Source organism: Candoia aspera, chromosome 4 (assembly GCF_035149785.1).
Source record: "Candoia aspera isolate rCanAsp1 chromosome 4, rCanAsp1.hap2, whole genome shotgun sequence".
Lineage (NCBI taxonomy): Eukaryota > Metazoa > Chordata > Lepidosauria > Squamata > Boidae > Candoia > Candoia aspera.
Window position 1 is genome coordinate 93,798,541 of NC_086156.1, and position 22,031 is coordinate 93,820,571.

At 44.0% G+C, this 22,031-nt stretch overlaps 1 protein-coding gene across 1 annotated transcript; it reads left to right on the forward strand.

Annotated features, from left to right (window-relative positions):
* The first annotated feature begins 31 nt into the window (after positions 1-31).
* Positions 32-21,822, forward strand: ZNF219 (zinc finger protein 219). The gene is made up of 5 exons (XM_063301034.1): positions 32-1,521; positions 9,601-9,701; positions 11,020-12,388; positions 18,147-18,266; positions 19,348-21,822. Exons 2-5 carry the CDS (start codon positions 9,696-9,698, stop codon positions 20,166-20,168), a joined length of 2,316 nt encoding a protein of 771 aa, XP_063157104.1. The 5' UTR covers positions 32-1,521; positions 9,601-9,695; the 3' UTR covers positions 20,169-21,822.
* The last annotated feature ends 209 nt before the right edge of the window (positions 21,823-22,031 follow it).

A 22,031-nucleotide genomic window follows, 5' to 3' on the forward strand; every position in this document is an offset into this window, starting at 1 on the left:
GCCTCTTTCCCATCTGTTTTCCTGACTTAGACATTTGGCTTGTATGCTCACTTTCCCATTCTTTAGAGGGCTACATAAGAGGTAGATAAAAACCTGACTTGTGGTTGCCTGGCAACCAGACTGTTCCTTTTCCCCGACTGACCTGAGTGGCTGAGCAGCAACACTGAGAGGCCCTTCCGTCAGACCACATGCCTGGAAGGACCATTCAGGTCTGCTTGTCAGCAGTGTAGCGTAACAAAGCAGACAGGGCTTGACTCTTACTCAGTGGTAGCACAACCTACCTGTTGCTGCTGCTCACAAACTTGGCTTCTGTCCACAGCAAAGTGCAACGTCAGAGTGGAATCTTGCCTTCCTGTTCCTTCCTAGGCTTCCACAAGCCATCCAGCATCCCACCCTTTGTCCCAGCAACACTCTCCGTCTACCAGCCTTAAAGGACAGAAGGTGGCTTTGGAACCTGAAAGTGGCTGTGTGGTTAGATACCAGCTAGTGATGCCAATCCTGGCCTTTGCTTTCATCAGGGCACAGCAAAACAAAGCCTGTCTGTGCCTAGCTATGCTGGGCTAACATTCTGCTGCTCTCCCTCTCTTGCCAGGGACACTCTGTCATCCCAAAAATTTGTACTGATCCCTTCCACTAATGTACAGTAAAGCAGACAATGCTTGCTTGTGCCAAGTTAACAGCATCTCTGCCCACCCCCCTTCATGGCCCAACCGAGCAGGCCGAGACAGGCTGATCCTGCCTCTCAAATCCTCTGCTCTGTAATCTTCAATTGCACTACTGTTTGCTTGGCTCTAGCAGCAGCAGGGAGTTCTTGGCTTATGATGGTGCTACTTTTTCTCCTTCTGTATCAAATACCACAACCAGAACAGGCTGTGTCCCTCCGCGGGCCCCCATTAAAGTGCAGACAATAACTTGTGTCAGAGTAGTGCCACCCATCTTCCTGCCATTTTCTCTCCAGGGGGCAAACGGAGTAAATGGCAACCTACTATTCTCGGGCATTGTCTTTCCGATCACCTTCTCCGGCCACCCTGGCAAAACTGTCCAGAGGAGCCTTGGACGCGTCGGAGTGGGGTGCCCACCTCCATGGCATGAATGTTTCTTGCTTTATCATCCGTGCCCGAGCAGAGCAGGCGGTGGCCGACTTCGGGTGTCCCTTTCCTTCTTTCCCCCTCCCCTCCAACCCGGGCTGCCCCCTCCCTCGAGGCAGGGCTGTCCCGGCCGAGCCGGAGCGCACAATGGAGCCCGGTGATCCCTCGCCGCGCAAGGCTCAGAAATGCAAATCGCCGCCGCTGCCTGCGGCTCCGTACAATGGAAGGGAGGGAGGAAGGGAGCGAGAGAGAGGGAGAGGGAGGGAGGAAGGAAGGGAGAGAGAGCGAGCGAGCGAGCGAGCGAGAGACGGCGAGGAGGAGAGGAGAGGGGGGAGCCCCATTGGCGGGGAGGCTGCTCGCCCCGGCCCAGCCCCGACGACGCGGCGGGTCCCCGGAGCGCCCCCTCCTCCGCGCCGCCTCGCCGTGCGCCTTGGTGAGTAGCTGCGCTGCGCCGCGTCGTCCGCCCGCCCACCGTGCGCCCCCCTCCCCAGAAAACCCGCCCGCCCGGCCGCTCGTCTCTTCTCCCCCCACCCTTCGCCCGGCACCCAGAGCAGGTGCATGGCAGGAGGGGAAGCGCGGCCCAGGCTCCACTCTTCCACTCTCGCGGGGGCGGGAGGCAGCCGGCCGCGGGACCGCAGCGGGCCACGCTCTGGGCGCGCACCGCTTTGGCGCACGGAAACCGCCCGGCCTCGGCCTCGGGCTTCCTTATCCCCGAATGACCCGGACGATTTCCTCCATCTCTTTTTTTCTATATCCCTTCCCGCCCCCCCGCTCTTCGTCTCGCCCCCCATCCACGTGACTATGACTAATATTGCCGGGGGGGTGATCTCTTCCACGGAAATCAGAATAAGGAAATGGGGGGATGCGGAGGACATTTGGGGTGAAAGCTCTCCGGAGAGGGATGGAAGAGGTTGCGAGAGCAGGTGGCTTGCAGCCATGGGGGTGGGGGGCGGAGGGGGAGGCGGAAAGTAGCGCGGGACGGTCGGTGCTGCAGAGGGGAGGCCCAAAGACTGTCCTCTCCCCTTTCAGACCCCCTCCCCAACATGCACAGTTTGGAGGAAGTGGGTTTCTGCTCCCCACATTTCTGAGTCTTTTCAGGGCACGGAAAGAAAGGGTGAGGGGTGGAAGAGTCGGCGGTCTAATGACCCAGTGTTAAGTTGAGGCTCTCAAAGATTTAAAACTATGTTGGGTGGGGTTGAAGGGTGGGTGGGGGGAAGATCAGTAGCTCTTAGTCACTGGGAACAGCTCCCTTGGCTCATCCTCCCATTTCCCCCCCCCCCCTGCACTGGAGCATTTGCTGAGGCAGCTGCTCCCTTTGTTTAGGGCGTGTGGGGTAGGAAGGGGGGGCAGATCTGTGTCTTGCTGGGACAGTCACTCTCTTGTCTCTCTCACAGGCCAAGGCACGGCTGTGATGTGCGGAGACTGGTTGCTACCATTCATATATCCTCCTCCCCCTACTCCATGGCTTGGAAGTTGGCGGGAGTTGGCTTGAGGCCTGGCAGCCATCCTCCTATCTGCGGGGGTGGGGGGGACCCCTTGAAAATTGCCACTGTTTTCTTTTAGGGTGCCTTTCTCTAAGAAGTAGCCATCTTGTTTATTTAGGAGAAAAATTGAATTGGCAGTATCTATCCACAGCACCCCTTGGTACAGTTGCATTGAATTAAAAAGTAACTCCTTCCCTATGTCATGTACAAACAAAACAGGACAATCTGCCTTCTTTGCACTGAGCAGGCCCCAAAGATCTTATTTGTGTATGTGTGTGTGTGTATAACACATTCGTCATTAGGATACTACTGTCATAGGCCCAGCATGGCATGATGCCAAAATGATTCAGCTATCTTTTCTTGAGGCCTGTGAATACCACCAGCGTTGCTGTTTGATTTGAGCAATACCCTTGTACAGCAAGCTACGCCACCATTTTAGGCAGCCAGATATTCCTTAATAAGGGTGGCAGTATAACATCTGATGTATAGTGCCTAAATCAGGGCTTAGCCTCAGTGCATAATCCTGGAATTTATCAAAAATAAGAAAATAAAAGAGTGAGTTGAAGGACAAGTAGGGTTCCTCTCCCTCCGCTGCTAACAAAAACTAGCTGAGATTTTGGGACAGATCTTCCAAACAGACTGTTTTCCAAGCAGGTTTGAGTCCTGCCCTCTATTTTATTAAAAACTAAACTGGGTAGGAGCCTCCTCTTTTTGAGACAATAACATTTCCTAAGAATGCCTTTTGTTAGATGAGATGTACGTTTTTAAATTGTACTTATTTCAAGATTGTCAGCTGTCAAGTGGCACAGAGCTGTTCTTCAGGCAATAATAAAAAGGAAGTTATGTAATGCCTGTACTGCCTATGGAATGTTTCTGTGCATCCTGGAAGCCTGATGCGTTGCTCAGCCTGTTGCTTCAGGGGCTTGTTTGTACAAGTTTGTGATGTTGTTGTAAGATCACTATCTTGAAATAATAACCTTTGTCTCTACAAGTAAAAAACATGAGTAAGATTCTACCACACTCTTGTTTATTGTCTTGGTTCATTCAAAGGTGTTCTACATGGCTAGGAACTCTGAACTCTACAAGTGGTCACAGATCTGCTTGAGTTTACAGCTCTCTTTCTCTACTTGGTTAGATTATAATTCTCATCTTACTGAACTGCAATGGCTGTACAGGCTAGGATGATGGAAGCTAAAGTAGACTAATATTTTGAAGGGCACCAACTCAAAGTATGACTTACCCAAGAATATGCATTTAAACCACCCAGAGTTGCTGTGAGTTGGATGGCATATAAATTTAATTTAAATAATAATAATAATAATAATAATAATAATAATAATAATAATAATATAAAGACAAATAATGTCAAAAGCCCCTGATCTTGTCATTGGTTGTCAGATCTTTTTCTGTTCTTTCAACCTATCCAGGGAATGTCTAACAGAACACAGAGTTTATTGAAAACTCAAGTCTTGCCATTCTAGGGTTAGGACAAATTAATAGATACATACACCATGGATGTAAATAATTTTAACTGACATCTTCCTCCTCAGAACTGTGGGTCTGAGGAGGGCTAGATTCCTCTACATTTTCAAGATTCTTGCTAAATACAATTCCCATGATTTCCCTGGGGAAAGACAGAAGACCCTATGGTTATATTGTTATGAAACAGATGCATATCTGTAGTGTGGAGTTTGCTTAACAAGAGCCTTACAATACTATCTATGTTCATTGTAAAACTGTCTTTTGACACATGTAAAATCAGCACAATCCATATAAATTTGCAGTGCACATCAGTGGTAAAGCATATGCCCTGAGTGATATGTATATCATTATTTTAGATTATAATTCTGAGGGCACAGATAAGGTCTATGTCTTACCATGTTTTATGTACATAATAAAGAAAAATAACAAGGAATGACGTCTGCAAGGTTAAGGAAGACTTGTTTTTGAGGTAAGTGATAGGCTGAATTCATAGAATATAGCCAAAATACAATGTGGTGGTTTGGTTTTGGTTTACTGTGTGGTGCAACCCATCCTTTCTGATTTCAAAACCAGAGTTTATGACTTGGTGTGGTGCATAAACCCTGTTTATTATAGTTTATTCAATAAGCCACAACTAAGTGAATCTGACTTAATGCAGCGTATGAGTCAAGTCAGTAAATAAACAGTCAACCTTCGATAACTCTATAAGCAGTGGTTCATAGTTGTGACATCTCTCTTTAGTTGTGAATTATTTTGCCCAAACAGATACGTTGCTAAAGCAATACTTGGAATGTATGCCACTTCAATCTGGAGAGTTTGGGATTGGCATGACTGCTCTTCTGAAAAATATATGTTTTGCCCAGATGTAAGGCTCAAGCGACTAGGTGTAAGTCTAGCCTCTCTGATCTGATGGCTCTGTAAGTACAGGAAGTTAACAAAACAAAACAAAACAAAAGATGAGGAAGCACTCAGCCATGCACACACACAGTCAGTTCCGTAGAAGGTATTGTCTTACTACGGTGAATATAACCTCTAGATAGATAATTTCTCATAATGTTTCTCAGTTCTTCTGTGAACTCTCTGCTATCTGGGGGCAGGGTGAGTATGTCATATGATAACTGCATGAGTTCACAGCTCTGATTCATTCATGCTCAACCCTGCTATGAATGTAAGTTTAGATTTCTGCCCTCCAACTGTTTCTCCTTTTTCCAGATCACCTGAATGCAGAGGAGACTACCTCATTTCACCTTGCTGCTTCTTACATTCTCATTGTTAGCTTTCACACACCATACAAATCCTTTCTTTTCTAAAACAAGATTCATAAGGAGTAAACTGTCACACAGCAGATTTCTTCAGTATGCAAGATTGTAAAGGCATACATGCAAAATAACATCCTTCTGATCTATCACTTCAGCTGGCCTTTGACATTCATAAATCACAGTGGTTGAAGAATGGTTTTAATTTTTATAGATTATTGCTTGAAAAAATAGTTATTTTAGGTTAATTAAGCTGGGGATGAAGAAAGAAAAGAATAACTCACGTTGGCTCAGAGGCCTAAAACACACTATTAGGTATAGTGGATATTCTCTCCTGCTTTCTTAGAAAAAGTGAATTAAATTGGGCTCACAACTCAGTTTGTATGACAATCACTCTTCCAATTTTTTATCCATTGCAGGCTACTTTTCTTCCAAAAATAAAAAGGATACCTTGCAATCAAGGCATGGTATCACAAAAGTGGCAAATCTAAACTTGCTGTCAGTTCCAGCTTAACTATGTTCACATGTTGGGCTAAACCTTAGTGTAGTTTGCTTGGTATTGACCTAGTGTATAGACCTAGCCTTTTATAAGTTTATAAACCAGATTTTAAGACAGGGATGCAAAAAATGTAGCCTGGGAGTGGCATGCAGCTCCACCATAATCCCTGTTCCACTGCCCAGAGTGAGAGGGCCCACATGTCTTTGCATGGATTTAAGATATCCATTTTGCCCATTTAACTGCTGAAATCTTTGCAAAAAACAGTCTTGGCCCATCCACTTTTGGAATATAGCCTTCAGGAAGTTCTGCAAAGCCTACTGAAGCCCTAGACTCAACAGAAGTTTCAGACTTCTGATTTACGGTTTAGCATTATTTGTGAACCTAGATACTATAGTTTGATTATCAGTGCCTGGTTAAGATAAACCATGGCTTAGCATGATTTGTGAACCCAGAATTCAGCCTTTGAAATCCAGCTTTATATCCAAAGTCTTACAAAAATGAACTCTTTACACGACCTATAACACTTTTAACAGTGGTGGCTTCCTCAAAGGATCCTAAGAATTGGCGATGATGCTGATATTCATACTTAGAGATTCTTACCTGTTTCCCGGTCTACAAAAAAACAAAACAAAAAAATGACACAAATGGCCTAAGATGCATGCATTAGTGTGTTAGATTAGATTTGCCATGGGGAGATGGGCGGTGATATAAATTTAAATAATAAATAAATAAATAATTTCCCACTCGTTTATAAAATTCACTAGGCAACCCTGAGCCAGGAAGTATTTCTGAACCCAACATAGCTTGTGTGAATTAAAAGGTGGGAAGAGACCTACATAAATCAACCTTAATTCTCTTGTATAGCTCCTGTCCCACTCCGGTCGGGATTTTAGGCTGGATGTGGGTAGTACAGTTGGTTGGAGCAGGGCTTAGCTAAGGCTTTCATCCACAAGCAGAGTATGGGTCACAAAAGAAGAGGAGGTTGGAAACGGAGCTGACAAGGATGGGCCTATGGAAGAAAAGAGAGGACAGCTATCTTTTCCAACCTTTTATTTTTTTCCAGAGACCTTTTGCCAACATTTGTAGGTTTAGATCCACATGAATATAATTTTAAAGATGACAGCTTTGCCTAAGGCAGTGGGGGTGAGAGGGGAGTGCACCTTTCAATCAGAGAACACCTGCATATGATATTGGGGCATATCATATCTATGTATCTTTGCCCAGAATTTATTTATTTATTTATTTAATTTGTTTTCTATCCCGCCTTTATTATTTTTATAAATAACTCAAGGTGGCGAACATACCTAATACTCCTTCCTCCTCCTATTTTCCCCACAACAACAACCCTGTGAGGTGGGTTGGGCTGAGAGAGAGGGACTGGCCCAAGGTCACCCAGCTGGCTTTCATGCCGAAGGCAGGACTAGAACTCTCAGTCTCCTGGTTTCTAGCCTGGTGCCTTAACCACTAGACGAAACTGGCTTTGGCATTTTTATATTATCAGACTTTGTGTGGGGAAAGCAGGCTAGCAAGAGACCCAAGTATGGTTTTCCACATCTTAATACTAGGTCCATAAATTATGCAGGGGAAATAAAGCTGTTAAAGCATTGAGCTTTTGTCAAGGGGGAAACAGCAGCACTGGGTCAGTTTCTGCCTTCCCTTGAACAACCCTACACCTCCTACTTTATCTGCTGCTTCCTTAGATTGGTCTCTGGTTCTAGCCGTCATTTCTTTTCTTCATAGGCCCATCCTTGCCAGCTCACTGTTTCCCTTCCTTCAGTTGCCTTGTTTCCTTCTTGCTCATAGCTTTGTATAAATGTTCTACACAGCCAAAGCAATCTTTTCATAAAAGCTACTTTATTATTTCATTCTGCTTGTAATGGTTTTGCTTGTGAACATTCCCTGCTATTGTTGTAGGTAAGCTAACATCAGGGAGAGGAGGAAGGGATTGTAAACCACACATAGGTATAATATTCCAGAATATCTCTGGAATAGGAACAAGTAATATCCAGAAGGGGTCCCTTCAGTGGAAGGCCCTTGTGTAACAGATGTTGCCAACACAATTTATTTATATCCCCTTTTTTGAGTTCCCAAGCTGTGTGCTCCTGTTTTTATTGGCATTAAAAACAGGAAACATAGGTTTTCGGTTACTCAAGAATCCTGGGTAGGTTTTCCATTGAAGTCTGCAACGTAATGGGATATTATACATGCAAGTGCTTGCACTGTGAGATTCTTTGAAACACTGGAAGATATTTGGTAACATCGAAGCCCTTAACACAGAGTTAGCCCTGCTGGTATTCCAGTTTTACTCCGACAAGCTTCCTTAACTCTTATGCAGATGGTGACTTGCCCAAAGTAGTCTCTTGAGTTTCATGATCCTAAGCTGAAGTAATGTTGATTTTTCCACTTCCAAGGACAAATTTCAACAATGGCATCCACCTAGATCACTGCTCCAACCCAACTAAAGTGTTTATCTCCATCACACAAATTTCTCTTTGGAAGATTCAGTGGGGTCAGTTTTGATGGATCTGATTAAAAGTTGTCAGAAATAATCATTGTGACTTAAGTCAGCTGGACTTGAGATATCACCTTTCTCTACATGTCTTTTAATCTTTGTATGAGATGAAGCACAATGAAAGGTGATGCATCTTGGCTTCTCTTGCACTGCTGCTCACATCTGCTCCCTAATTCTGCCTGGTTTGAACTTGCCTGCAGCAAATATAAAACTGTTATGGAAGGTGGAAATCAAGGGCTGGAAAAGAATAGCTAGCTGCACTGTCTTTTGCAATGGATACATTTACCAATTGCAATTTTAAAATGTTTTATTTGGATGTCTTTCTTCCAGTTTTCTCACTGCTGAATTCCTCCTGCTTTGACAACCCAGGAAATACTGGTCCAAGATCCACTGTAGATAAAATTCTTGCCAGGTTTCTATGAATCACTTATTTTGTGACAGTGGACTAAAGATTACCATGCTGTGTCACATCAGTGTTTAAAATAAGTTTTCATTTCTATCTCCAGTCTCTGGGGAACATCAGGGCATAATTTTATTTATTTATTGCAAGGACAGCCCCGACTGCAATTTTACAGTTTAAAAAGAAGGAAAAAGGGATGTGGAGGAAAGCGGAAAAAAGCAGTCAGGCATCCATTTTTTGAAATAGTACTGTGGTACTGAAATCATCAGCTTCATACAGTTCAGGGAAGAGACTGATGGAATTGATCTTTCAGCTCAGTTGCTAGATCTCCATTTATTAGTTCTCTGTTGCTGCTACAGATGGTTGAGAAAGGAGCCCAATGAAGCTGGTCCCCAAGAGAGATGTAGTAGCCATGTTTCAGTTCTTAAAGTCATGCTGGAACTCAGCTCCACCTGGAAACAACCCTTGCAGTCTACTGGAAGACTTATCTCTGATAGGTGAAGTCTCCCTCAACTGTGTAATAGTGAAGAAAATGCACTGTGAACAATTTAATGGATACTTAGTTCTGTTCCACATACACCAGAGGGTTTGAGACATAGCTATAGAAGAAATTAAGTTCTGAGGGAGCATGTGTGGATGAAAATTTCATACTTACGAATTACTGGCCTGGTTTGCTTACCATTCTAAGCCATGCCTTGATAACCATCATTTACAGAATGTATCACTGTTGGTTGGGTTTGAACAACACTCAGAGCCAAATGTGAACTAACCAATTATGGTATGAGTATAGTCATTATGAATTTCAACGTGGCCTCACCCTTTGTTGATAAAACTCTTACCTTTCTTCTACTACCATCACCACTACCCCCTTTGTTGCAGCTGATGCGTCTACCTATCAAGGGTGACATGTCAACTTGGCTCTCACTGGCTGTTCCATCACCAGTCAAGGACTAAAGCATGTGATCAGGAGCACCATGGAGGTAAGTGGCTTGAGTAAGAAAACCAGGGGTGAATATAACTAGATGAGGAGCTCCTGAAGTGCTTCCCCCTCCTCCCCATTCTCATCATTAGCTATATGTCAAACTAGAGGTAAGTTCCTTTAGGCTCACATCAGATTAACATGGCAATGGTCCAAGTTCTCTTATCCTCCTCTCTGCTCCCCCTTGGTGAAATACTGATTTTTAAAAACCACTTGAGGGCTGGAAAAAGAATCCCTTTTAATGGGAGGCGGGATGGAGAGGACATATTTATATATTCTTGATTTTAATCATTATATCCACTTTTATGGATATACTTCTTTCCAAGGTGGCTAACAACTAGATCACAATCAAATACTCAAAGGGTGGACAACAGAATCCTGCCATGGCAATCCAGGGCCAGCAGGAATTGAAGCTTTTTTCACTTGCCTGCCCCAAGTTCCTTCTTCTCATAGGACTCTTGGCATCAGTTAGAGTCAGAATGGGGCGTAGTGTGGTGGAAATAGGAGTAGGTGTTTTCATGGGTAATAACCAAGGTAGCAGAAGTCCCATCTCCACTAGGAAACTCTTGGATGGGACAATTCCAATCTATTATTCCATTCAGTTGGGAAAAAGGAAGGAAGAGCAAGAAATCCCAATAATACTTCTCAATTACTGATTTTACTCTAAGGCTAAAAAGAATCCTGAGGTTTGTCTTTGAGGCAGATCCCATTAAGTTCATTTTGCAGTTTAGTTTTGTGTGTATCTCTCTCACTCCACTCACTGGTCTGAAGGCCTTAGCCATTCTTTGGTTCACAACCATGTTTTACTGTCTTACCACCTCAGAATATAATCCCCCAAATTTACTCATGTTTTTGTTGACACAAAGATTTATAAATGCTAGTTTCCAATGATTGATTTTCCAAAATGCTCTGAGTGAAGGAGGTTTGGACACCTGTTCTTGGGAGTCTCCATTTTCCTATTTCCCCTAACAATTAAGCAAAACTGCTGCTTTTCAGTCATAGGAAAGAAAGTTATTTGTCTGTGTTATCTCTCAGCTGCTGCTTTGCAAAATGCTGAGTGGAAAAGTCGCTGGCCGAGGACAGAAGGGTTTCTGTTTGTTTTGTAGAAAGAGTGCGTGTCAGCCACCAGCTTGTAAACTTCACTGTGGGAATTCCAGAGCTCTGTCTCATTCTGCAAGGAAGTTAATGTCATTCTTCTTTTCCTGTACCAACAAGCTGTTATGTTACAGTGCAGTATCTCTGATTGAAAAACAGACTTATGAAAAGAAATAATTCAATGCCGAGGTCCTAACTTGCTTTTTTTCCTTTCTTTCCTACAGGGTGCAGACTACCAATTGCCTTCTGCCAACCCAGCCAGTGTTGCCCTCCCTTCCCCTTCCTCCTCTTCCTCCTCTTCCAGTGATGAAGCTGACATTATGGCTTTCAATGGGGAGCTGGACTTGCAACGTTACTCTAATGGGCCAGGGGGGCCAGGGGGGGAGGCTCGTCCTTACCCCTGTCCCATCTGTGGCAAGCGTTTCCGCTTCAACAGCATCCTGGCACTGCACACCCGCATCCACACCAGCTCCTACCCACTCACTTGTCCCTACTGCGGCCACCGGGCAGGGCAGCGCGCCAGCCTACGTCTCCACCTGCGCTCCCATTGCCCCGAGGCCCATGCCCGGCTTAGTCACCAGAGCCGCCTACTGCTTGAATTGGAAGAGCGGGCACTTCTGCGGGGTCAGGAAGAGGAAAAGGAGGAGGAGGAAGAAGAGCTGGCTACTCCCATTCCGCCCCGACCCCTACCTACCTTCCGCTGCTCTTTCTGCAAGGGCAAGTTCCGCACTGCAGGGGAGCGCGAGCGCCACCTTCGCATCCTCCACCAGCCGTACAAGTGTGGGCAATGTTCCTTCGCTGCCACACAAGAGTCAGAACTGCAGTGGCACAACCAGCAGGCTCATAACTCCCCAGCGGCTTGGACACCCACCCCTCCTGCCCCTGTGCCCACCACTACAGCCCCACCCACCCCTCCTGCCTCCACACCTACCCCTTCCTCCTCTGCCTCCACCCCTACGGAGTTCCGCTGCCAGGTCTGTGGTCAAGCCTTCACCCAGTCCTGGTTCCTCAAGGGTCACATGCGGAAGCACAAAGACTCCTTTGACCACAAGTGCCAGGTGTGCGGGCGCGGCTTCAAGGAACCGTGGTTCCTGAAAAATCACATGAAGGTTCATCTCAGCAAGCTGGGCCTCCAGAGTGAGCAAAGAGGGTCAGGGCCAGGACGGTCAGCACAGAGCTTACTCGTGGGTTGTGAGGCCCTGTATCCATCCCTTCTCTCTCCTCGGCCAACAGACAAAGCCAGTACAGGCAGTTTCCTGGGTTACAGCGACGCGAGCTGCGCTGAACGTCTGCAGGCCACGGCTCGAGCAGTGGAGAGTAGTCAGCAGTGGAGGGAACGTTCTTATGGAGTAGGGTCCAAGCTTGTGCGAGAGGACTCGGGAGGGAACCATCGCTGCCCGGACTGCAACCGGACCTTCGGTACATTCCAGCAGATGGCCTTGCACCGGCAAAGCCACCTGTCCCGAGAGAGAGAATGGAACAAGGGGCAGTCACTGAGTTCTCACCTTATCACTGGACACTGGCTTCCAACAAATGTGAGAGCTGCTACTGCAGCCAACACCAGCCCAGCTCTGCTGGCCCAGAAGGAAAAAGGCAAGTACGGACAGAGTCCAGACCATACTTAGCAATTTTATGGGAATTAGTGTGCTGGGTGAAGGTGACTGACTTTGGCCACAGAGAGCAAGAAGCAAGACTTGCATTTAGTCTCAGGCAGACAACCTTTCAGTGGCCAAGGGCTGCACTTAACCCAGGCAGAATTGAGTTTTCCAAGTCTGTCCTGAATTTTGGGAGGAAATTTGTGATGTTTTCTCTTTAAAAAAAAAACCAACCCTATAGTTGCATGCATGAATGTAGGCATTCCTGGTGAAATTATATGCCTCAGTGAATCCCCAAGCGAACAGAAGCTGACACAACCTCTACATGGTACAAACCTAAAGAGGCCATCTTCCTGCAAATTTGAATGCATAATTACTGTTTTACGTGCAGCTGTTTACATATTCAAAATAAGAAAACACGTACAAAAGTTTAGATACCCTTCAGGCTGTACTTTGCAATTCTTCCATTGACAAAAATAACAAATATTTCCTGAAGCCAACTAAGCTTTTCTATTCTTTTGGATATTTCATTGCAGAATTCTTTTGGGGTTCTTTTTTTTTTTGGTGCCTTCAAGTCAGTGCTGACTCCTGGCAGCGGCCTGGGCTAGTTCCTGCAGTTTTCTTGACAAGGTTTTTCGGAAGTACTTTGCCATTGCCTCCCTTCCTAGGGCTGAGAGAGTGTGACTTGTTTGGGATCTTCCCACAGATTTTCAAAAATATTCAAGGTTGAGGACTATGAAGGCCGCTCCAAAACTTTATCTCTATTTCCTGTAAGCATTTCATAGGTGATTCAGAGGCTTGTTCCATATCATAACCGGGATGAAATATTTGATCTCTTTTCACCTTCAATTTCCTCACTTCTAGAATATGAGCTTCTAGAATATGTGGATATTTAGCTGATTCCTCCCATAAGCTGGCTGATACAACCCCAAAGTATAATAGAGCCAGCCCCATGCTTAATAGATGGTAAAGTTTTTCTTTGCTAATGGTTCATCCTTCTACTCCAAATGTATCTTGCGGGTGCGGCCATCAGTCCAAAGCACTTTCTTCCAAAACATTTCAGGCTTGTCAAGGTTTTCTTTTGCATGCTTTAAATGGTGACTCTTGTGAAGAGGTCAGAGAAAAGGTTTCCTTCTGATAATACTCCCATGCAGATAATTATTGCATAAGCAACACTGTACTGTGGATAACTAATCCAGTATCAGCTAAACTTTTCAGCAGGTTGTTTTGGAAATCTAACCAGCTTTCATGCAATCATTACAGAGATTTTTCTTGGTCTTTCAAGCCTTGCTGACTTCAATAATTCCATGTAACTTTCATTTCTTAACTGTGTTCCTCAAAATTGAAATGGTTAGCTGGGAACATTTAAAGATTTTTTATAGCCTTCCCCTGCTTCATAAGTAAATTATGTTCATTTTCAAATGCTCAGGCAGCTGCTTAGAAGAACTCTTGGTTGCTGAAAATAAACAGAACAGTCACAACTTGAGAAGTTAGAAGGGTTAGAGCATTTGCTCACCTGAGTAACTGTAGGCCTAACAAATCAATCACCTTTTTTGGCTTTAACAATTTGACAGTAATAAAAAAGCAATGAATCAACTGGGTGTTGAAACTAAAATGTTGCTGTTTATTCTCAAGCAACTTGCACATAACTAATAAGCATGAATTCAGATTTGCAGAACTTTGTACCATGTAGAAGTTGTATCATCTTCTGTTCACTTAGGAATTTATTGAAATAAGCAATTTGAGCAGGGGCACCCAAACTTTTTGCGTGCAACTTAAGTTACTAAAAGCTCACTGAACACTATTCTTGTGTTTTCCAGTCTCAAAATGGTGGAAAAATCACACTGGAAATGTTCAGCAATCATGATCAGAGCTGCAAAAAGTACTTTGTAGGGCACATGTGCCCATGAATCTAAACTGATTTGTGCTTTAAATACTGCAAGCAAGTATTTATGTCACACAGAACCCTTCCTGCCCAAACAATACAGAAAGAAATTAAGATATTAGCTATGTTTGCACAATGTGGCTGATCCAGCCAGCTGCTCTCCTGATTACTCATCCCATACACTGCATGATCAAGAGTCAGCTGGGAAGCAGCCACTTTCTGTGTCTTCCAAATTACTGCAAAGGAAGATGGGATGTGTGTTTGTGCATGGGATATTTGGGGGGGGAGGAAACCTCTGCCTGCCCCCAGTGTAAAAAATCCTTAGTGTTTCAATCGAGAGCAACATCAGGCAGAATCTTTAGCCTTTGGTCTTTGACCAAGATGATGTCATTTGTTCCTGCCAATGCCAACTTGTAAACATCTGTGGGCAAGCAGAATTTGGCTTTCAATGCTCTATGCACGCCAAACTGGTTTGATAGGATATGCCAGGTAATACATGTGCCATGGAACTGAAGTACCCTTCCTCAGCACTGGTAGAAGATAATTTCACTCGCTGTGACACACTTCTCAAAGCACCTCTTCCAGTGCTTTCCCCAGCCCTTCAACACACGGCTGCTTTGACATTATTGCCTACTTCCTAGTTAGAGATCAGTTAAAGAGATTTTGTCTGCCCCTCCCACTTCAAATTATGCATGAAGGAAATTCAAAGTATGTTGTCAAAGCATAGGGTACCTTTGTGCAAATGAATACGGCATGATGTACAGTAATTCTGTAATGTTGCTTCTCAGTACATTTTTATAGCATAAATGCAAACCAGTTTCATTCATTTCTTTGTTCTGCATTTTTCAGAAAGTCCAGGGAATATATCTTGGTGAAGGTGCTATGCATTTTCTAAGTGCTTCCAAGCTCCACAGAGATCTACAGTTCTTGAGATTCTTGATGATAAATAATTTGTTATTAAACCAGATTAAATCTGTGGTATAAAGATGGACTAATTTTCATACTATTTGCCTCTTTGGGGGAAAAAAAACCCCTACAGGATAAGGTTGGAATCACACCACGTTACTTACAAGGGGATTTTGCCATGTCAGTTTGCATGGTGGATATGTTGTTTAGATATGCCCTCAGGTGGCAAGAGCTGGAATTTATCACATTAGATACAATAATTAGGAATTAGGTTCTGGGATGATGTAGTCTGGTAAATTGCATACTTTTCACCTGAGGCTGTGTTTAACAAAACATTAATGCAAAAATGCAGGGCATCATCCTATCCTCTCTTTCTGTATTATACATACATTTCATCTCTATTATAAGACCAGTATAAAGCACCAGTATAAAAATATCTTGCCAGATTTGTTTGAATGTTTTTGTTATCTGCTGCTGGATGAAACTGCTGAGCAAGGAGACTTTCTCATTCATAAGATGGTTGTCGGGATGAACATGTAATTGTCCTCTGTAGGGTTTTCTGAATATTTGTGTATCTTTGCTACTGAATGTTAACGGAACTTCATGTGAATCCTAGTAACGTAAAGGAAGTTTCAGAAAACAGATAACACTTAAGTTTGGTGTTGTTTCATTTATTTCATAAACAAAGACATCTAACATGGGGCCTGCCAGTATGGAAAATAATGAGCCTCCCTATGTTTTATCAGCTGGGATAAGTAGGGCCAGCACTTCTTTGAACAATCAGGGCTGTCAGCCCTGCCCCCTACAGTCTCACAAACTTTGGCTCCCCTCATTATAATGAAGTTCTCACTACACAGATTTAAAGGCACATTATGCCCCTTCAAAATAAATTTCTGAAGATCTCCATAAAAGAATTATTGATGTTTTTCAGTCTGGAAAAGTTAAAAAACCATTTTGAAAACTCTTTGAGACACTGTCTTGAAATGGAAAAAAATAGTGAATAGTGAATCTTTCCTAGAATTACTATCCTGTCAAATCGCTCCCAAGGGTTCAACATAACATTGTCAATGAAGTCACACAGAGCCCTAGAACAATATCCAGGGATCTACTGGCCTATCTTGCTTTGGCTAAAGATACAGTTCATGACTCAATGAGCAGAAAACCACTGGGTAAAAACGGGATTCCTATGTTCCTAAATTGCATAGAAGTGCTGTGGCAGGATCAGAAATGAGCATTTGTTGCTAGAAAACCACAAAATATTACTGAATTGAAGCAGTTTGCTATCATGGAATGATGAGAAATCCTACAAATGATACGAAGCTTTGCCTACAGTTAAGGCAGATAGTGGAGGTGCAATCAGTTACTGAAACTAAGGGGGTGATTACTTTTTCACTAGCATATCAGTTTGCTTTTCTGGCAAGCCCTAGGCCAGGGTGTTTTGTGAGATTGCTTAGCAATATATTTTCATTGTGTGTGTGTGTGTGTTTTAATTTTCCAACATGAGGTTTTGATTTTATTGGTTCCCTTGTGGTTTTTCTTTTAATAATACATTTTATAATGCATTTTAATTATTTGCATGTCACCTTTTGTCCTCCAGTTAGGTGACTTATACACTGAACAAAATAAAATAATAAAATGAAATGAAATGAAATGATGAAGTGAAATGAAATGAAATGAAAAGATGAATGTCTTTGGTTGCAAAATAAATGAAAGGGGAGCCCAACACTTTGTTAAATCAGAGTTCCTTTCTATATCTGTATGCCCCACATGAAGCTCTGATAACATTCACTGGCAAAGTTATGCAAAAATTCAGAAAGCCCTAAAGAGGGCAATTACTCTTTCAAAGAATTGTACCTCTCCCTTGATAGCTATTTTGCAGGAGTGCACATAACATAGTCTCAAAATTTCAGGTGATGTTCACCATCCTGAAATGACTTGGGACACCATGATCTTTAAGCACACTAACTTATATTTAAAGGATTATTTTCCCTTTCCTCTTGCTAGTATCTTCTTTCATTCTACAGTCTATAAGAGAAAAGAGGAGAGAAGGAGAGAAGTATCTTGAGAATACTTAAGGATGGTGATTAGAATGACTGGGAAGTACCACCTCCTCCTCCCTCCCAACTTTGTCAGGAAGGAAAAACAAAAAGAGCTTTCAGATAGTCAGATGATTCCATCTTGTGACAAGAATTTACTCCCTCTCCTCTCTCCATCCTCTTTTCTGGCTCTGATTTATACAGCTGTAAAAAAAGCAAGTAGATCTTACACATTTGAAGTCTTCCCAAAACTGGTTTTTGGAAATCCTTTTGTCACAGTTTTGTAAAAAGGCCTCCCCCACCCCAGAGCTTCCTCTGCCATGGTGCCCGGGCTGTGAGATGTGTCACTATTTTAGTTAACAGATTTTTTTTTTTAATTACTGCCTCTAAAACCAGTGCTACCCAGATAGTTGTGGGGAATATAAATTCTTACAGTTCAGCTGTGCTGGGACATTTTTATATATTTTTGTTTAAAGGGGTGTCCATATAACAATAAAAAGTAGAGAAAAAGATTAGAATGCAATCAAATGTGGCTTTGACAAATTCCAACCAACCACAGATGTCTTCATCATTGCCAACATCTGTGGTTTGTAAATTTTCCTTCCTGTATTTCTAAAGAATCTGATCTTTATTGGAATCTTAGAACAACATAAATGCTGCAGCTGCTAACATTGGGTATATTTCTTCATACAAATGATAGATCAGTACAAATCTAAATCTGGAGTAGTCTAAAGGAGGCTGTCTGCTAGAGAAGTGAAATGAAATACCTGTAGTATATGTGCTTGTAACCCTTTGAAAAAGAAGCTGGCCCTAGAGAACTGATAGTACAAAATGCTATGAGAAAGCAATATGGAAAAGAAACAAGAACCATCAAGCAATCTTCAGCTCATATTAAAAATCTCTCTTTGTCTTCACTCTGCCTTTCCCAGATATGCAGGGTCAGTCACACTTGGATGGATCCCGACGAGGCACTGGGAAAGACTGTCCATTCTGTGGAAAGTCCTTCAGATCTTCCCACCATCTCAAAGTTCACCTCCGTGTCCACACAGGTAAGAGCCAGGAGTGGCAAGATGTGATAAGTAAGGCACTGAAGTAGGCAGTAAGGTTCATTTGCCCACTACCCAAACTTTCACATTAAATCATCTCTCCCAATTTATATGCTGCCATGCTGAAAACAATTCCTTTTGAAGGTATGCTACAGGACGACCATTTGGTCTTGCCCATAAATTTCAGTGCCCAAGTTGGGTAGGTTAACAACACCCTTCCATTAGCATGGCAGATAACCAGAGCTGCTTCAAGGACTGGAACTGCTGAGTTCCTGTCCCTGTGGTTCTTTGCTGTTGTTGCATGTTTATTTGCGCTCTCTGTGGATGTAGGCAATGATAAGACTGAGCCCAGAAAGCAGTGGTTTTTTTAGTACTCTCGCCCTCAGTGGTTGTACTTACTGGGCCCAGAGGGAGTGGCAAGTAAATGAAAAATGCTGACAGCAAGAAGGGGCTCAGTTAAGTTGCCTGGTTCATGGGCCTCTTCACACCAGTCAGAAATCTCTATGCATAAGCCTGGCTGAAATGCACAGCACTAAAATATTCTTGTTCATTCTAGTAGATTTTTTTGCAAAAGAACTTCCATGAGGATTGTCAGGTCTCTCTCCTGTCCTTTTTGGCTGTCTGACCTTGTCCCCTCTTCATCTCTCTAGGTGATTTTATGGCAGTACTTCCTCTCCTCCCACCCTACCTCACAGGGTTGTTGTGAAAAGATAATTTCCAGCCATGCTGCTCTGATTTCAACAATACACACACACACATCCCACACTTTATGGATGTGCTTGCCTTCCTTTGCTGATTTACTTAATTGCACAGAGCTTATAGCAAGGCTTCTTCCATAAGATCTTAACAGAAAAGATATTCATGATTTGAAGGTTATAATACAGAGAGCTGTTTTGGTTCATTGTCAAAACAAGTTGACATTTTTTTGTTCCTGTTTCACGGATTGGGAGAACTGAATCAATCAGACACCTAAATTGGACTCTCTTGCTATATTCTGAAACCAACTGGAAAAAAAACCACCCAGAAAAAAACCAACAGCGAATCTTTGCTGTGCCAATTAATTTCTCCCCTTTTCTTCCTACAGGTGAGCGCCCATACAAGTGCCCTCACTGTGACTATGCTGGCACTCAGTCTGGCTCGCTCAAATACCACCTGCAGCGCCACCATCGGGAGCAAAAGAGCGCTGCCGCAGCTGCTGCAGCTGCAGCAACAATGGAACAGTGCCACCTGCCCCTCGCCCCTACTGCCGTCCCTGCCTTTCCCCCTACACAGCTCACCAAGAGCCATGGGCCTTTCTTTCCTCTAGGTGGCTTGGGGGCAGCTCGGTCCCGCCCTTCCCGCCGCAAGCCACTGCTGAACGGGAAGGCTGATTTCCAGCCATTGGATCTTTCCTTGCGCCCAGCCCTGGCAGGAGGAGCCCTCCACCGCTGCCAGTTTTGCCCCTTTGCCACCTCAGCTCCTGAGCTTATGGAATTACACCTTCAAGTTCACCACAGCAGGAAAACTCGTACCCGTCGCTGCTCTCACGCAGCTCCTAAATCCCGGGTGAAGTCGGAGGAGGAAATAGTTGAGCCCCAGGGATCCCTGCTGAAAGGACTGGAATCCCCAAGACCAAAGGGGGAGATCTCCAAGCCACACAATTTCTGGTCCTCAGAAGACCAGGAAGACTCTCTCCGTCTCAAGTTGCCTCAAGGGAAACCGAGTTCCGAGGGAGCAATAATTGCCAGTCTTTCTTCTGAAGCTGCACTGAATCAGCAAGGGTGGGAGAACCTGTCACAAGACTCTGAGGAGCCAGAGCCTGAGAAGGAATTGTCTGGCCCAGGGGTCCAAAAAGGGCCACATCAGGAGGCCTCAAAGACAGGCCAAGGCCTCATGGAATTGCAGCTGGAGCCGGTACAGGCCTGAGTCTGCTCTGCATATATAAACCAGTTCCGAATCTGTTTAGCTGTCATGATGACTCTCAACCAAGGGACCTGGGAATTGTAGCTTTGTTCTACCTATTGGCAAATAATAATAATAATAATAATAATAATAATAATAATAATAATAATAATAATAATAATGCATTGCTACAAAACTACATTTCCCAGAGTTCATAGGCAGGGGCTTTGCAGAGCCCATAGCATAGTGATAGAACACATGCTTTGCATGCATTAAGTTCCCAGGTTCAATTTTTCCTCTCTATCTTTAAAACAAAAAAGTATCAGGGCTGGGAAAAGTCCCTGCCTGTGGTCCTGGCTGGATGCTGCCACTCTGAGCAGATAGTAGGGCTAGATGGACCAATGGTCTGCCTCAAGAAAAAGCAGCTCCATAGGACAGTGAAAGCAGTTTCAGACCTGTTTACATGTGTAGCGTAGACTTGTAGAGACCAGGGAAGGCAGCTTGTGAGAGGTCACCTCACATATGACAGGGTCATGCAGCCGTCTGCAAGAGGTTTTGGAGTAAGAAGTAGTAGAGTTATTGACTGTTTTGAAATAGTTCTCTCTATTTTTAACAGCAGCAAGACAGACATTAGCAAGATACAGGTATTACCTGCCAAGCTAATAACAGCACAAGAGCCCCAGGAGTTAAAAAGACAAAACTACAATACAACTAAGTACGGCCCCTGGGAGGTAAAAGCTGTAGCTGCGCTGGAGGACTGGTTGAGGGCCAGGGAAAGCATGGCGAGGAGATTCAATTCATGCCCTGGGTTGATGGGGGACGTTGCAGTTCAGCTGAATGGGATTACAGTCCTCTGCATGATCAAGAAAGCTGCTTGCTGGGGGTTCCCAGTTGCAAAAACGAAACACCCTGATGCACCCCCTGCAGAAACTCCCCATCAACATGAAGAGGACAGGTTTAAAGAATGTGCTGCTGGTACCGCTATCCCTGTCTCCTCTCCATGCACTGGATATTTGAAAGGGCTGCTGTAGCAGTTCTATTTAGTCAAACAGGGTTTGGGGATGATATCAGTGGGGTGTATTAAGAATTCAACCCCTTGTTTTCTCCTCAGTTCTGAGCTTGATGATGCTGCTTTTAGGTGCCATGGTCTGAGGACCTGGCCCCTTGGGGATCCCACTGTTGGCACATGAAGGGTTGCTGGGCTTCATGGGGACAAGACGCTTGTAGTAGTTCTTGGAAGTTTTCTTTTCTTTTTTTAAGGGGAGCATTTCTGCAGTTGTAGCTTTTCCCACCATAGTGTTTCTGTGGTGGGAGGAGCTCAGCTTGTTAAAATTCTCTCTTCTCCATTTGTTAATGACCCAGGAGCCCTGTCCACATTACCCTGCCATGTGTCCTAGAGGCAGGGCAGGCTTCACCAACCATTCTTGGCCCAAGGGGATTTCAAGCACCAGGGATGCAGCTTTGTCTCCATCGCATCCAGGTGCTTCAGCCTCTCATGTTCCTGTAGCAAGCTACCTGATGCCAGTATCTTATCTCCGTAGCGACCCAGCAACAGAGCTGTGTTTCTGTAGTGACCTGGCACATCAGGGTGCTTGACAACTTCTAGAGTTTTCTATTTTTTTATTGTTTTCTTGTAGAAAATTTGAAACTGGAAATAAAAGTTACATTGAAAAATGAAGTATGGTTTGTACAAATCTGCATTTTAAAACAATGTCTCTTAAGCAACAATGTCCTACAATAGTGTATTGCTATTTCTTCATACCTTTGTTGGGGGGGGGGAAGCCTCTCCCCTTGAAGGATTAATACAGATTACCTGAGAACCATAAATTTAATCAAGGAGACAGCATATCTGAGCTTTCAGTTTCACTTGTTTTAGCCCCCCCTCCC

Excerpts from the sequence above, each read along its gene's own strand:
- ZNF219 (XM_063301034.1), top strand. Across the intron at positions 12,389-18,146 it reads GCTGGCCCAGAAGGAAAAAG|ATATGCAGGGTCAGTCACAC; the intron begins GCAAGTACGGAC and ends TGCCTTTCCCAG. Across the intron at positions 18,267-19,347 it reads TCACCTCCGTGTCCACACAG|GTGAGCGCCCATACAAGTGC; the intron begins GTAAGAGCCAGG and ends TTCTTCCTACAG.